General features: G+C 37.8%; 1 protein-coding gene across 24 annotated transcripts in view; it reads right to left on the bottom strand.

The window, feature by feature from the left end:
• NRXN1 (neurexin 1) overlaps positions 1 to 16723 on the bottom strand; it is a 682314-nt gene that overhangs the window by 345340 nt on the left and 320251 nt on the right. For all 24 annotated transcript variants that reach the window (XM_033055067.2, XM_033055066.1, XM_033055068.1 and 21 more), the window contains one exon: positions 3043 to 3216. In XM_033055067.2, coding sequence (XP_032910958.1) covers positions 3043 to 3216 — 174 coding nt within the window. The remainder of the gene's footprint in view (positions 1 to 3042; positions 3217 to 16723) is intronic.

Raw genomic sequence — 16723 nt, 5'->3', positions numbered from 1 at the left:
TCATATATATGTATTTTTATATATTGAAGAACTAAGGTAGTTAGTAAAAATACTGTAACACACCCTTCTCTAGCACTTTTTATTTTCTTCATATTCAATTTTTTAAATATTCTAATAAATATTATATTTATTCAGTTTTTGCTGAAGACTTTTTAATTGACTGAGTTTGTGATCTCCTTTACGTTTGTCCTATGTGAGGGATTGCATGCAATATATATGACAATAGGCATTGTAAACTGACACACAGATGTTTTATAATATATTATAAAAACAAATTTCTTATCTTACCACCAAGAATCTTCATGTATCTTAACACTGTGAATTTTTTCACAGAGTCCATATATTACACAAATTACATTTTATAAGCACATGTACACACAGTGCATTTTTCTTATAACTATATAAAAACTATGTTTGTATCATATTTTATTTTAAGTGGGAAAAGGAAGTACAATTGATTTGACTAGAGGAAAAAACAGTGTTGACACAACCTGGCTTTGGGGTTTGCCACTGACAAGTCAAAGAGCTAGTTAGCATATTTATCTTTCTAGCTGTTAGCTTCTATCCGTTCTAGTCATTGAAAATTTGTCAACAAGGTGGATCCAGCCAAGTGTAAATTATGTTTCATGTTCAGTGATAGAGATATGTCTCTGCCTGTGGTTGAGACTTCAAAATGCAAACCTCTCAGCTTGCCACAGTAATCCCATGGCTTGTCTTGCTAAAAATGTTTAATGCACATATGACCATCAAACTATTGAGAAATATAAGTATTTTAAGTACAAAATCTAACACATAAAATTAATTAGAAGTACATTATGGTTTCAGAGTTTGACAGTTTAACAGGAGAGAGAACAGTTTAACAGGTCCACCTAATATGGACCTGAAAGTTGGGGAATTTAATCCCATAAATCTCAAAAACAACAAATCCAAGTGCCTCACTTCTCAGGACAGATTTTCCAGAACCTGATGTCTCAACACTGGACAATACCAGCTGTCTGGAATTGAGAGTGGTGGTAACTAACACTTCTGAAATTACTTTGCTGCTGTGTCCTGAGCTCTTTGGACCTGATGTCTCAGGGGACTTCCAGGGCTTACATATCCCACTGCAGGTGAAATTGGTGCAGAACTCTCAGCCCTGAAAGGATGGAGACAGTCCTGGCTGGACACAGCAGCAGAGGTAGAAGCAGCTTGAGGCATGCAGGGGTTTTCTAGGAGGCACCTAAATTCACAAGTGACCTAAATAATCTTTTAGGTGGCTGAACACCTTTTTGGATATCTGATTCAGTGGTCTGCAAACAAAAGACTGACATATGGGTCAGACATGAGGACTTGAAGTAAACAAGTGAGATGGAAGAGATAACTTGCAAGGTTAAGCAGAAAGGTTAGAATGGGATATTTCATTCCGTGCTGTTAGACATTTCCTTCTGCAGGCAGTTTGAGGAGGCAGTTCTTTGGGAGCCAGGCAGCACATCTGGTTTGACCAGTTTATTTTGTCAGGTGATTTTGGTGATGGAAAAAACTCACCCTCTACCAAAAAGGATAATAGCTTTATGGCCTTTATTAAACTGTTGGTAGCTTTTCTGAATTCACCAATAGCTGAGTTGTGCCAGTGGCTTAAAAGGTGAACTCACGCACCAGATCTGTGGCAATATTTCTTTGAAGTACAGAAAATTCATTTAGAAAATGACATAATTTCCAAAGAAGCTATGAAATGCATAATGGAATTAAGACATACTTTGATTCTCAAAGGGATGGTGCAGAGATGGAATTGCTAAAACCATTCAAAAAGCAGAATCTAATTGTGTAAACTCAGTGGCAAACTAACACATATTTTTGTATTCCTGAAAGAAATATGCAAAATTCTCACCTTATATATCTTATATTTTTCTGTAGCTTTAGTGTCTGTTTCTATGTACTAACAACAGAACTTACATTGCTAAAACTAGCAGGTAAAGAACAAATATGTTCCACCTGTCCAAGTGTACTCTAGGCACAACAAAAGAGGAGACAGACTTTATCCACCAGGAGGCTTTATCTCATGAAACTTGATGACCTGCCCAGCTCTCCTTGGATTTTTATAATGTCAGTTTGCACATTTAACAAACTTGATATCAAAATCATTAAGATTCCAACTTGAAATAGCTTTTATAATGTCATTTACACATTTTTCTGTCCAGAGAAGAATGGCACTTGAGAGAAGAGAGAACTCATAAAATTGTACATAAACAAAATATCCAGAATTATGTGAATAAATTGGATATGCAGGGAGGGGAAAATGTATTGAAATTATTCCATAAACCATAGTAAAAATAACGTGGGATCAAAAGAGAGCTGGAAAAATAGCTGGAGATTGACACCTCTGAATTAGAGATACACTTCTAATTCTGTCCTCACTTAAATTTCATGGTATTTCAGATGAGTCAATAAAGACATTAAATTGTGAGATAAAACACATTTGTCTGTTACTGATTTCAGATAGAAAGGTTCATGTCAATACTAATCTAAGGGGTGAGCAAAAATATAGAAGATATTGGTATTAAGAAAATTGGTATTAAAAAGTTTCATAAATTAGCCTTGAATTAACCAACTCAAATTGTCTGCTTTAAAATTGGAATTACTTAACTAATGTCTCAGCATTAACTAATGCCTGAGTGTTAGGAAGATATAAAGAACTGCATTGAAGCTAATTGTTACTGTTATTATCATTAATTAAAATAGAACATAAGTAAACCAGACGCAAAAAAATCTTGTCACTGGAGAAGTAAGGAACCTACATTTAACATTCTGAAGTTAACTCATGTTCTCAGATCAATCTCTGTGCTTTAAGGCAGGCACATGCCTATCTCCATAATACTAAAAAAACACAGCCTTTATGTAAGAAAGGGTCAAGCAAGATCAATTAGAAACAGGTAAAATATAGTCTGTTGATGTATGGAGTGTAAATATAAAAAAAAAAACCCCTGCAGGATTGGCACAGTACTTTCACTATGATATATATATATATATTAAGAAAAGAGAAAACAAAACCAGCATATTTAATACCTTCACATCCTCTTTCTATTTGCCCATTGCAGAAGAGAGCATCTGAGATGAGATCAGGGAGCCGTCCGTTCAAGTCAACTGATGCAAGGCAGCCTTGGAATCCCTCCTTTGCGTGCACCAGTTTGGGCAAGGATTTAAACATTTCTTTGGCCACTCCTCCAATATATAAATCACCTGTTGAGGAGAATTAAATATTAGATACAAAAAAGGATCAGTAGAACCTTTGATCCACTTGAACTTCTGGCCTTTTTGTGCTGAATGACAGATTAGTCCACAAAATATTCTTCAAAATAAATGTATACGAAAGCAAACACTGATAACGTGTATGATACTACAGCATTGCAGGACTGTATTTTTTCAAATGTAAATGTAGACTTTAAATTTGTATGGCTAATTACTTAGAAGTGCTGGGGCATGCTTTCCGTGTGCCAGCTCATGTGTCCAGGAAACATACATCTATTTCAGAGAGGAGGATTAAATGACAGACTCCCCATCTAGAAACTCACCTAGCATTAGCACAGTTGTTCATCTTTTTGCTCAATGTATTTGGTCATATAATTGTAATAAAATTTGTTCATACAATTTGTTCATATAATTGTTCAGTATTCAGGGAAGCTGACCACAGACCATGCCAGTGATGGATACAGACAGTGAGACAGAAGGCAATAAATGAAGCACCAAGCTCCACACAAAATCTGTGTATCCAGAATCATCCACCGAGAAAGTACACCGAGAAATAAAAGATTGAGGGACACATGAAAGGTAAAACTTAGAGATACCTGTGTTAAACAGCAAAATGACCAACTACCCCCACTGAAACTCATGTGGGAGCAAGGGGAGTCAGATGCCTTTTAAACAGCAATATGAACACTGAGCAAATGGAATTTTGTTGCCAAAAATGATTCTAATGACAGACACCTATAACAAACAGCTTGATCTGATGAACCTCAGGCAACTTAGGACTGAAAACCAGAGTTTTTCTCCCTTCAAGTAATTCCTATCCCTGCGACAGACTTGCTTTCAAAGGATGTAACTGTAACTTTCCTCTCCAACACCAAGGGGAGGATGCTTTTTTGCTTTAAAACAATTCAGGTTCTAAATTTCTTTCATGTGTTGGGTGTGTCTGGCAGACAGAAGAGTCACCTTTCAAGCAACACAGCCATAAGAACCTCCTTAAGTGTGCCTCAAGTGTCAGGCTGCAGGTTTAACCAGGTGCTTTCCATACCTGCTGCTGAGGACATGCTGCAGAAAAGAATCTGGCTGCTGCTTGTCCAGAGAAGAGAAGCAGGCAAGCACAGTGTCTGTTCAGGCATTAAATCATCATTGATGACGTATTTTTTTTGCTAGCACAAATTTTCAGCAGTTTATCTGAATATATATTCTAATCTACATTGTTTCCAGAACAACCCCAGTCTGGCTGCTTTTGGAGCCTAGATCACAAGACAAGCTGCTCTAGTACCAAAGAGTGTTTCTGCATCACCTCAAATGCAAAATTGTTGATTTCCTAAGTGTTTGCTGAGCCTTGTAGACAGGTTTTACAGAACAGAACTCAGAATGTACAATTGCCACTCCCCCATGTGGATGCTTTTAATCTCGCTCTCATTGGTGTAAATCACAGATACACCTTTTGCTGGTTCTGCTGGCATATTTCTTGAAAGGGACTGCAATTTAGAGCTGTTTGTAATGGTTTAGAGTTTACCTGCAAGGAAATACCCTGAAACAAATAAACGTCTGTAAGACTGAGGAAAATCTTTAGCCAGTATGTATCACCCCTAAAATTCAACTGCATTTGAATTAGTGAAACAGAGAGAAAATGAAACATGCTTAGGAAGACACTTATTGACACATAGAATGTATAAGTAAACCAGCCAAAAGTCTTAGCAACCTTTGTAGCATCATACACTAAGACACCTGAAACTTTACCCATTCTACGTAAATAATTTGGAAAATAAGATCTTGCTTTCCTCTAGAGCTCTGAGGTACAATGTAAATCTCACAAGCATGATATTAAACATATTGGATTAAAATATGGTGATCCGTCTGTTCCCACAAATGTGATCTAATTCATTCACAGCAGAACGATTCTGTATTTTTCAATCTGCTAAACTGAAAACAAAACACTTGTCATGATAAAGGTTCTTCATCTTTTTCTCTAGAACACAAAACCTTTCCAGGTTTCCTGAAGCTCTGTGCCTTCAGTCACTGCCAGCTCAGAATAGAGAGATAATTCATCTCAACTGATCCCAATAGACTTAAATGAGGGAAACCATTCCAGAGAATATAATTAAGAAAGTCACTTCTGTGATAAAAAAGTTAAACTTGATCTATTGCACATGACACATGTAATCTCTTTTTAAAAATATACTGACCAAGCAAACATTTTTGTTCTGTGATTAGTTACATCTACAAAACCACAACCATTCAGATTGCTAATTCCTGATATCTGTCTCTCAAACCTACTGAGGTTACTATATACAGTCATGCAGTAACTGCCAGGTATGATGGATGGCTAGCAGAAGCCCAGGTCAGTTGCCAACATACAAGCTGGAACTCTGAATATTTGCTCCTGAAAATATACACTGGGACATTGCCAATTAACTATCATATGCAGTGAAGTCCAATATATTGAGTCTAAATCAGCTGTAGCCCTACTTACAGTACCTTAAGAGTGTTGATAATTGGACTGATTATTTTATACTATTGAAGATACAGTTTTTACAAAAACAAGGTAATATTTCAATTTTGCTGATGTTCAAATTAACTTTGAGTTCTCCTTTTAAAAAACAAATATGCATGTAATTCACACCTAATACACAAATACATATAATATGTATTGAGCAGCCATACTGACTATTAGACTTCACCTTTTATAAAGTATATAAAAGAATTTTTATGACTATGAGTTAATCTTCCCAGATTTAATATCAAATGTTTGATACTATGTTGGTTTGAGTTTTCTGCTGCTGGCATGAAAAGCACTTTCTCTCAGACACAGAATTTTGCTAAGGGATAAGCTCTGGAATTAAAAGTCAGTTTTTTATTTTTGTTTTAAATTTAGTTAATTTTTTTCACTTGGTAATTGTTCTTATCTGCCATCACAAAATTTTTGCATTGTTAGCAGTTAATCATGTGCAACTTTCATATTCACCTCAATGAAGAAGTAGTTTCCAACAAAACTCAATCTATTAGACTTCCAGAAAAGACAGGATTGCAGGAAATACTGATAATTAAATTTTATCTGAAACATGCAAAGCAGAGATTCAGAAAAGATAAAAGGTTGTCCCTGTTCCTACTAAAAGAGATTGGGGAATCAACAGAGTGCAGTACAAATTGCCAGGTTTTTCTCTTTCTCATTTCTTATGTAAGTACAGCCTCACTACTGGAAATTTTACTCCAGAGCAAATCCCTTGCTGTATAGCTGCCTAGTGACAGGTGTGAATTACATGCAATTTATTTCATCAAGTAAGGTACCACAGTTCATCAGATCAATAGTATAAGCTTGTGACACTGTGTAAACTGGCTAGAGCCTAAATGCAACGCTAATGCTACACTGCTACCCTCTGAAAATGTGCAAACATAGTTTCTGGAACTAAAGTTCAGCTGCTGCCTTCCTTGTACATATTGTCTGCTAAAGTTTAGTTTGATTTCTAAATGTATTCCTGAAAAAGTCTCGTTTTTTTCATAGTAATCCTGATTTTCTTTTATTTACCAAGGAACATAGACAACTTACATAAAATAGAGGTCAATTGTCATAGGCAAAGTTGCAGGTAGTAAAGAAATAGGTGGGGTAACAGAGTGACCCAAGATTTCACTTTTAAAAAACTTCAAATAAAGCAGTTTATTTGAGAGCAGATCTCACAAATCTTTTCTTTTTTGTATTAGGAGCAACTGCACAGATTTTTCACCTTTTTTTTTTTTTTTTTTGAGTGGGAGGATTGTTTCCTCTTTTTGTTTTTCTGAGGCAAAAAAAAAATAAATAATGGTGTGCTTCAGGCATGCTCTCAGTGGCACATTCATGGCAGGACAGAGGAATGAGCTGGCAGAGTTAGACCTGCCCATGACAGTGATTGTACTGCTCAGTTATGCCATAAGCACTGATAAAGAGAAGATTTTAGTGGCTTTAATTTGCATCTTTTACAGGTACTGCAGATCCTCAGTTATTCCAACAGGATATTTCTATTTACACCTATTAATCCCTTTTCTGACTTAGAGCTGATTTGTCCTTTAATAACAAGTCAATTTAACACAGAAACAAATTGCTAGCTAATAAATTAACCCGAGTTCTCAATGTATTCATTATTGGAATCACACTTATGCAAAAGCATACAGAACACCACACAACAGTGAGTCACACACAACTGTTGGTAAAACAAATGCCAAGTCCTCCTGTAATAGCTCATCTTTTTTTAACCCAAGCCTCTGCATTTCTTCAAAATGAGAACTTTGCAAATGCTAAGCCAGAGAAATGTAAATGATTGAAGATGCTGTTCTATTTTCTGACTAACTAACAGAGGCTATTAAGAGTTATTATCTGGAACTAGTGACTTTGATGACAGGTAATTTCACAGACTTTTCTCCTTTTCTCCCTTCCTGAGAATTCTTACATGATGTATGCTGGTGGGCAAAAACTATTAACTTCATTTAACAGCTACAATTGCCTTCAAACATAGCTAGAGAGGGAATTGTTTTCCATGTGTTTATGATGGTAACAACATAAGAATTCTGCTCAGGTGTGACTGGTGCACCTGGACCCCCCTTAACCTAACCAGCAGCAGTTTGGTACAGGAGATTTGTGACATCAGAGAACAAGTAGTTCAGCCAGGATATGGTTAGACTTCTGTACTCTCCTAAATCTCTGTACTTTGTGTACATATCTGGTGTTCATTTCTTGAACACCGTTGCAGACAAGAAATGAAAATTATTCATTCAAATATGGTTCCATGTATGACTAAAAAAATAAAGGAGGAAATACTACAGTGGAAGGAATTGTGGCTTGACTTTTTCATAATCCATAAAGACAGTATCTCTGGAATATTTTTATATGCCTGAACAACAGCATCTTCAAATCCATCATTCTCTCAAAGAGCAGATATTCCCTCAATCTCTTGTTGTGCTGCGTGTTTTAAAAGTACTTTCAGCTATTCCACTAACTTCTCTTTCATTTTAGAAGTTGCTTTGTCATGTTTCTAGCATCACATTGTACTAAATCACTACTGTGGCTAGGAATGAGAGTGCTTCTGTGGTGTGCTGGAGTGGTGTTACTCCCCAGGAATGAGATAGCATACCATGGTGGATTCTGAAAACACAGCAGGAATCTCCACAATTCCTTTATATGGCACATCAAAATACAAAGGAACATCTGGCTGTGGCGAAGCCAAGGTGTCAGGCACATTTTTCTCCAAATATGCTATTTCAAAATGATCAAGCATTAAATAGCTTCTTCCCTCAGGCAGACAAAGACGAAGGAGGACTGCAAAGACTGAGAAATGCCATAGGGAAAGTCTAATCTCGAAAGACAAAAAGTGTTCACTTTATTCCAGTCCCTCCTAAAACAGATGAGCTGCTGTTGCCAGATCAATAGTAACCACTTTTGTAGTATCTTAATAAGTGCACTACAAAGTACATGGTGGAACTCATCCTAAGACAACCCACACAATCCCCAACTCATGGTATTTTTAAGGCAACCGAATTGTGAAAATAAATTACTCTACACAAGCTAAATATGCACTGACTAAAAGAACAGACACTGTCCTGGTCACAAAGCAAGGGCTGTTGTCTCAATTGAAAATGTCAGGTAGGCATTCAGGTGTCTTTGACATTCACTAAAATATAGGAGCCTACTTGGTCTTGATGACCTTCTACCTCCCCAGTGTACAAAATCACTACCTTTTGCACATTTGCTTTGTGGAATAGGCAGAGCACAGTGGAGAGTTTTCTTTCAAATTTCAGCATACACTTTAGAAAAGGAACTGGGCCTGAATAGTGGATGAATGGTCATTCTAGAATCCCTCCTCACCTTCATCAATCCTGAGTAAATATTTGCTCTTTTTTTCCATGTCAGAAAAGTGTTTGGTCCTTAAAAAAACATTGATGAGACATAATTGCTCTTTTTTTTTCATAAACCAAAAAGCCCAGTGTGATCATAGCCCATTAATAAACTGAAGAACAGTTGACAAAGGCTGAAATGCTGCATTCACAGAGTTTCTGCAGCACATACGCTCCAGCATATGGCTTTTCAAACCCCCTTTGCAGCAGGGAATATGCACTTTGCTGTGCATTCACAGGCCTGCTTGGTGCTAGAGCAAAGCATGACTGAATTTTGTCTACCACTTGCAAGGAAGGGCACTTGAGGGAAGAGATGAAAATGCAAACTTAGTGTTTTATGTCCACTTAGTCATTCAAAGAGTCCATTCTATAGCTTCAGTATTGATTTGTAGTTGATGTCTTTTGGTTTTGATGTGATTTTTTTATTATTACTTTTAAGAAAAATAGTATTTTCAAATATTTTTCCTATTGGAGTGATAAATTCTATCACTTTAGACCCTCTCTCACCTAAGGAGCAAAAGAGTGCCTAGTTTACTTGTCCAGGTGCTGCTGAATTATCTGTCCTTTCATATACTTCAGGCAAGAGAGGCTGTTTTATGATGGGACAGGTGGTGACTTTCATTTTTCACATTCCCTATACTGATAACCAAGCAAGGCAAAATGTTTACAGGCAAATAAAAAGAGAAAAATAAAGAAGAGTATCTAGGTTAGCAAGTCACTTTTTTGGGAAGGAATATAGAAACTGATCTTTTCACCCCAATTCTACACTGCTTTCAGTATCTTGCCAGAATACCCCATTAAATGTATTAGGAAAAAAAAAATAAAAAATCACCAGCACTGAAATGCTGACTTTGTGGGCTTTCTTCAGGCACCCTTATTGGCACATAGTTCATATTGTACTTATTTGTCAAGAGAATTGAACTTTGAAGATATTTCTTCCCTTGAGTAATACTTGACTGTTCTTTTTACAATTTCACTGCAGCACTGCCCCGCAGTCCATACTGACAGAAAAAAAAAAGGTAAGGAGAATTAAGATGTACCAGAAAGAATTTACAGTTGATGGGTGAATCAGGAACATCTTACAGTTTTCACTTGTCATCAATTTCCATGGCAGTCCACAGGGGAGATACAGGTGCTGCTCCACCTCCAATCTCTTGATTCCATCGCACTACATAACTACATTGAAGACTTTCTACAGTTCCACAAATAATTTTCTGCCAATAAACTTTTCCTGACGCTCTGCTGAATGTGCTGTCCACTTCCACATGCACCTCTTGGTGCTCAGATTTTATTCTTATTACAATTTTTGACTCAGATTAGTGCTCCTCAAGGATTACACAATTGTGCCCATGTTCCACGTGCAAGTGAAGCTGTGTCATAGGAAGTGCTGGTGTGTGAGAAACAGCAGCAACACAACAACATCCTCAGGAGGTAAGTATTGAACAGACAAAAGGAGTTATTCAAAAGATAAGTGCTCACATCTGAAGACTTCTCCAGGTTAAAATCCATCATTTGCCCAACAATCCTGTTCTCAAAAAACATTTTTTTTTCCTCACAAGAAACAGTTACACAAAAACATTTAACATTTTCCTAACAATAAAAATCCTCAAATTCCCAGCCACTCTATTTCTCTCTGCTTGTTTTTACCCCTACTAAAGACTAGATGGAGAGCACTGGCATTGAAAAAGATTAAACAGATGTAAAACCAAAGCAGTCTGCTTGTGCAATGGACTGTGAGGAAAGTTGGTGATGCATGTTAAATGATAAATAATAAAATCTAATTGCCATATAAATGTGCATGGCAATCCATCTCCCACATAATCAATGCTGGGCCAATTACTCTGTGTGAGGGGGAGGGCTGTGGTGGAGAGGTGAGGCACTCAAGCACATCAAATGTCCTTCATTTCTTTCCTGTTCTGACCACTTCTGGAGATTGTGTACACCTCAAAAATAGACAAAATCTAATGAAGCTGGCATTTGCACGGCGTAGTCAGAGCTCCCTTCCTCCTGTTATAATTTTTTTCACTCTCTGCTTTATCAGATGACACATCCTCTAAGCAGAGCTTGCTTTCAAAATAGTGAGGAATTCCTCTTTCCAACAGACCTACTAGACCTCAGAGATCATCTGCAAAACTCTTCCTTTGGCTAGTGCTCCACAAAAAGCTTCCAAACACCTGAGATGCTAAATGTTCTCATTTTGAATTCAGGCTTGCAGAGGCTAATTTTTATATGATATCATTTTTGATCAAGACAATCACATTCAGACTCTGAGGATATTCCACAAAGCTGCCCTTTTGCAAAAACGACCACTCAGTTAAAATATCAAGGTTAATGAGGGTTCACAGCAGCATATTTTAAAGCAAATTTAGGATGTGCTTCTTCACTCTGTGTATCTGGGGGTGGGGGGCTAGAAGGAAGTGGATGCATATTTATACTAAATATACAGAGGTTTTGGTAAGTTTTAGGAGCACCTATGTTTCCTGTATTATTCTTAACATAAATTTTACTTAGTGTTCCAGAAAGGCTTGAATGATTTTCCACAATTACTGGCAATAACAACCTGAAGGCAAATCTACCCAGTAATATATGTATGAAAGACTGAGAAGAACAGGGGAGAAGAAGCAGAGAACAATCTACTCACCACCTACTGATCTGACAGACTATTGCATTGTTGTTGACTTCACAGTGCAAGCCCTAGAACATCTTCATTTAAGCTAGAACTACTGGAATAGATCTTCAGTTTTTATCTTATAATTTTGGCAATTTGGATACAATTTCTGAAGGCTTAGCACTATCAAAATTTTTTTTCACATCCCGGTAGACATCACTGCTGTTTAGAAGCAGCATGTGAAAAGTAGTAAATAAAGGAGGATGAAGGAATTCCCATTAGACCAGGTTGTCCTATGACCTATTGTTGTCTACTCCTAGAACTTTGTTACATAGGAATTTCCAAAGAAGTGTTCTCAGTTTTAAGTCCCTTGTTTTCCCTCTGTATAGAGTCTGCTTTCCTACATGATCAGGAGGACAACAGCTGCATTTGCCTTTGTCTACTCCAATAGGTCACACTAGGAAGATCTATTTGCTGTTGACAGTATTTGGAACTCTGTATTTGGAACAGAACATTCTTTCTGCATGAAGAATTCACAGCCCACTGGCAAGGTCACCGTATTTAGTTCACGCATGATTATTTGAGAAATTTAAACATTAATACTTGCTCATTTGTACAATGTTTCTGTGCTTTTTAAAGCTTTGTTTCTCCAGTAATAAAAATAAAAATGATCACTGCTGTTGATGGAGACCTTGCAATATAGAGAAAAATCATTTAATGAGGCAACAATAATAACTGCCTCAGTATAAAACAACAGAGAGAAATATTACATGAAATTGAAACAATTTCAATTTCCACTGCTGAAACCGGAATTCCTTGTTATGATCAAGACTAATTTAGTTCAGCATGAATAACCTACTTTGACAGGCAAATGAAATATCAATAGATTAAGGGACTATTACAAATCATCAATGTATATGCCAGGCTAGTAGATCTACTGATAATTTAGTTAATTGCATTCAAAGTTTACAAGGATTAATTAATTGTCAAGCAAATCTTTATGCACGTTATTTTGGTGCATCTGTAAAACCACTGAGGTGATACTAAAAATTAATATAACTACTTTTCCTTCAGGTACTTCAATCTAGTCTGTTTTCTCAGTATTGGACAAAACAGCAAACAAAAAAGCAGACATAGAAACAGCAGTCTTATCTCAAAAGAATAAAGGAAGCCAGGGCCAGTGAAGAGATACAGAAATAAAAGAGATCTAGACAGGTTATTTTAATCCATGTAGGCTGATTCTGATGTGTGCTCTAATATGCATAGCATTTTGTGAGGATGCAGTGATATAACAGCACGGGAATAACATATGACTTACAGTGGGCTCTAAAACTGACATTTGGGAAGGCCACATGAAAGATGATGACACTGAGCTAAGCTGAAATTATGAATGTCAGTTCAAAAAAGCAGTTCTTGATATATGAAATTATGCACAGGCAGCAAAAGTTATCCCATAAATGCTGAGCTGTGTAGGATTTATTTTTTTTCAGAATGGTGATTTCTTCCTAAAAAATATATAGTTAACCTAATATCAAGATTAGGATGACTGCAGGTCATCTTAGAGGATGCAGCCTATCTGTAAATATATTCTGTGATCTGGAAAGTTTAAATTTGGCTTGGATACTGAAGTACTGAAGCTACCAACATATAAAAGTTTTTAACTACTAATTATTCAGTCTAAAATAACTGCAGCAGTCTTTACCTTCTCGTTTGGTAAGAGTACAATATCTCAACTTCTCATTTCAATTTATAAACAATTAAAATGCTAAAATATTTTAATTTTCTGATGGGTTTTCCAAGAGAGTTCTGATTGGATTTTTGCAGGGTTTTTTATGCCTGATGTTTAAAAAAGCATGTGAAAGCTTTGGGGATTAAAATACTGCCTTATATGTGTAGGAGAGAAGCAAGAGGAAGATTAAACTCTACTAGGTAAGTGGATATAAAGTGTGCTTGAGGATGTCCTCCTCCTCGGAAGCAGATCATGCATCTTCAAGTACTTATAAAATAAAATAATTTCTGACAGAACTACAGTTTCGCATACCACACAGAAAAAAAGAGAGGGAAGAGACATTACAAACATTTTAAAACTCACAGTCTGAGAAAGGGAGACAACATTTCTTTGGCAACAGAGAGGCACAAGGATCACAAAATGGTTTGTGTTGGAAGGGACCTTAAAGATCATTTGGTTTCAACCCATTTGCCATGGGCAGGGAAACCTTTCACTAGATGAGGCTGCTCACAGCTCCATCCAATGTGGCCTTAAACACTGGGGATGGAGCATCCACAGCTGCTCTGGGCAACCTGTGACAGTGCCTCAATACCCTCAGAGTGAAGAATTTCTTCCTCGTATCTCACCTAAATCTACACTTTCAGTTTGAAGCCATTCCCCCTTATCCTGTCACTACAGGCCTTTGTAAAAAAGTCCCTCTCCAGCTTTTTCTTCCAGGCTTCCTTCAGGAACTGGAAGCCAAAATTAAGTCACCCCAAAGCCTTCTCCTTTCCAGACGGAACAATCACAACCCTCTCAGCCTTTTCTATAGCAGAGGTGCTCCATCCCTTGGATCATCTTGGTGACCTCATCCAGGCTGGCTCCAACAGGTCCATGTCCTTCCTGTGCTGGAGCCCAGAGCTGGATGCAGCATTGCAGGTGGGGTCCCAGCAGGGCAGATCAGAGGGGCAGAATCCCCTCACTCCCCTGCTGCCCATGGTGCTCCTGATGCAGCCCAGGACACAGTCTGGCTCTGGGCTGCCAGCACACATGGCCAGATCATGCCCAGCCTCTCACCCCCAGCACCCCCAAGTCCTTCTGGGCTGGGCTTCTCTCAATCTGTTCATGCCCCAGCCTCTGTTGACACAGGAGGTTGCCCCATCTCAGGTGCAACACCCGCTCTTGGTCTTATTAAACTTCATGAGAGCACAGTGAGCACCCTTCTCTGGCTGGTCCAGGTCCCTCTGGATAGCATCCTGTCCTGAGGTGTGTCAGCCACTCCACTCAGCTCGGTGTCATCAGCAAATGTCATTAACAAAGGTATTTAATAACACTGATGCCAACAAGGACCCCTGAGAGGCACCACTTGTCAGTGATGTCCATCAAGACTTTGAGTTGTTGATCACTGATGGATGCAACTGTCCAACCACTTTCTTATCCATCTAAAAATCCACTCATTAAATCCACCTCTCTCCAGTTTGGGGAAAAGGATGTGGGTGACCGTGTCAAAGGCTTTATAGAAGTAGAGATAAATTCCATCTGTAATCTTTCCCTTGTCCACCAATGTAGTCTCTCCATCAAGGAAGTCAAATTCCATTTTCTCTTGTTTTTCTGTGCTCTTTGAGGCTACTCAGACCCCTCAGAACATCAGAGTACAGCATCAAGTACAACAAGCAAGAATTCCCCTCAACTCTTTCAGGCACTGAATCGCAGCCATGCCAACCATCTGAGCTGTCCTAAGAGCTGGACAGGGAATCTACTCATGAAATACATGAAAGGAAATTTGTTGTGTAACTGTGTTGGCAGGCTTGAGCTGCAACGCTTTTGCTGTTCAGACTAATTTATCTTTACAGGTTATCTGCTAGAACTGCACCTCAGCACACTCTGCTAATTTTCCCTGAGAGGAAAAATAACACAGTTCTTGGAATCCAAACACAGAATTATTTTCACTCATTTATTTTTCTCCAATTTATAATTTACCCATCTAATTACAGCAATAATTAGGCTTCAGGATGTAATATATGTGTTTCCACAGGTAGCTGCTGAAATTGTACCAGAGGTTATGCAGGGAACTGATGTGTGTGATAATTAACTTTCTGTTTTATATAGCCAAATCCTACACCCGAAAGGAAACATACATTGGAAATTCTCTCCCCTACTTTTATGGCAGCTGTCTCCTCTTTCAGACAACTTCCATACTGTGCAGGCTCGACAACACAATCTGTGTCATATCTTTGCACTGAATTCACTGTGTATTTGCAAAAAGCATATAGTGGATTTATTTTTCTAGGATCAGCTTGGATTTCAAAATCAGAAATCTGGTAACTCTCCAATTACTCAGAATGGCTGTGGGTTTCATACTATCTGCACACATTTCTATTTCACCTAATGATAACCCTGGTTAAGCAGAACTATTGATACCAGTAGCAGGAAGTGTAATTTTGCATTTGCTTTGTTGCTAAGACTAAGAGAGTATAGGACAATGAATTGACTGCAATTATTTATATCAGGAAAGTATATGGAGTGTTTATGAACAGAAACATGACAGAAGCATGTCAGTGTAAGAAACACAGATGTAAAATAGAAAAGAAGCAGTAGATAATTTCTACTAAATGCTAAGGAAGGAAAAACATTAACAAAAGGTATTTTTTTCTCCCTTTTAGCCTACTGGCTAAAAAGTATCAGTTTGAATCCCCTCCAAAATCCAACCAAAACTATCATGATATACACTGTGCCATATTTAAGGGAAGCTGACTGAGCAAAATATAGTATAATACATTCAAAACAATGAAATAAAATAAAATGTGGCGTACTATTATGAGAAGACAAAGGTTGAGGGCCTGTGTATGTTAGACCATTTTAAGAGAGGTGCTTGCTATGTATTCCTGCACTGAACATTTCAGGTTTCTTATTCTTTCACAATCCACATTACCTGCTGAATTACAGAAAATCATCTAACACAATTCACCTTACTCGCTTCAAATCTCAGTGTGTTTATTTTACATGCTCCTCACCTCCTTTTTCTTTTACTTTTTTTTTTTTTTCTTCTTTCGCTCCCATAGGATTTCAAGGTTAGAAAACGCGGCAGCTATGGATACAGTAAGGCAAAAGTAGCATTTTCAAAGTGCCGCACGCAGAGGGATGCTGATGGATTTTGCAGGCTGTGCTGGCTGCTGAGCCTCCCCTTCCCTGGCTGTTGGGTGAGATCACAGCGCTCTCTGGTGCCTTCAGCGAGCACACGGAGAGAGCCTGAGCCGCCTCCCTTCCACAAGGCGACACAACAAAGACCCACCACAATCGGTTTGAAAAATATGTCGAAT

Source organism: Catharus ustulatus, chromosome 3 (assembly GCF_009819885.2).
Source record: "Catharus ustulatus isolate bCatUst1 chromosome 3, bCatUst1.pri.v2, whole genome shotgun sequence".
Lineage (NCBI taxonomy): Eukaryota > Metazoa > Chordata > Aves > Passeriformes > Turdidae > Catharus > Catharus ustulatus.
Note: the sequence above shows the minus strand (reverse complement) of the source record. Positions and strands in the feature narration are given on the sequence as shown.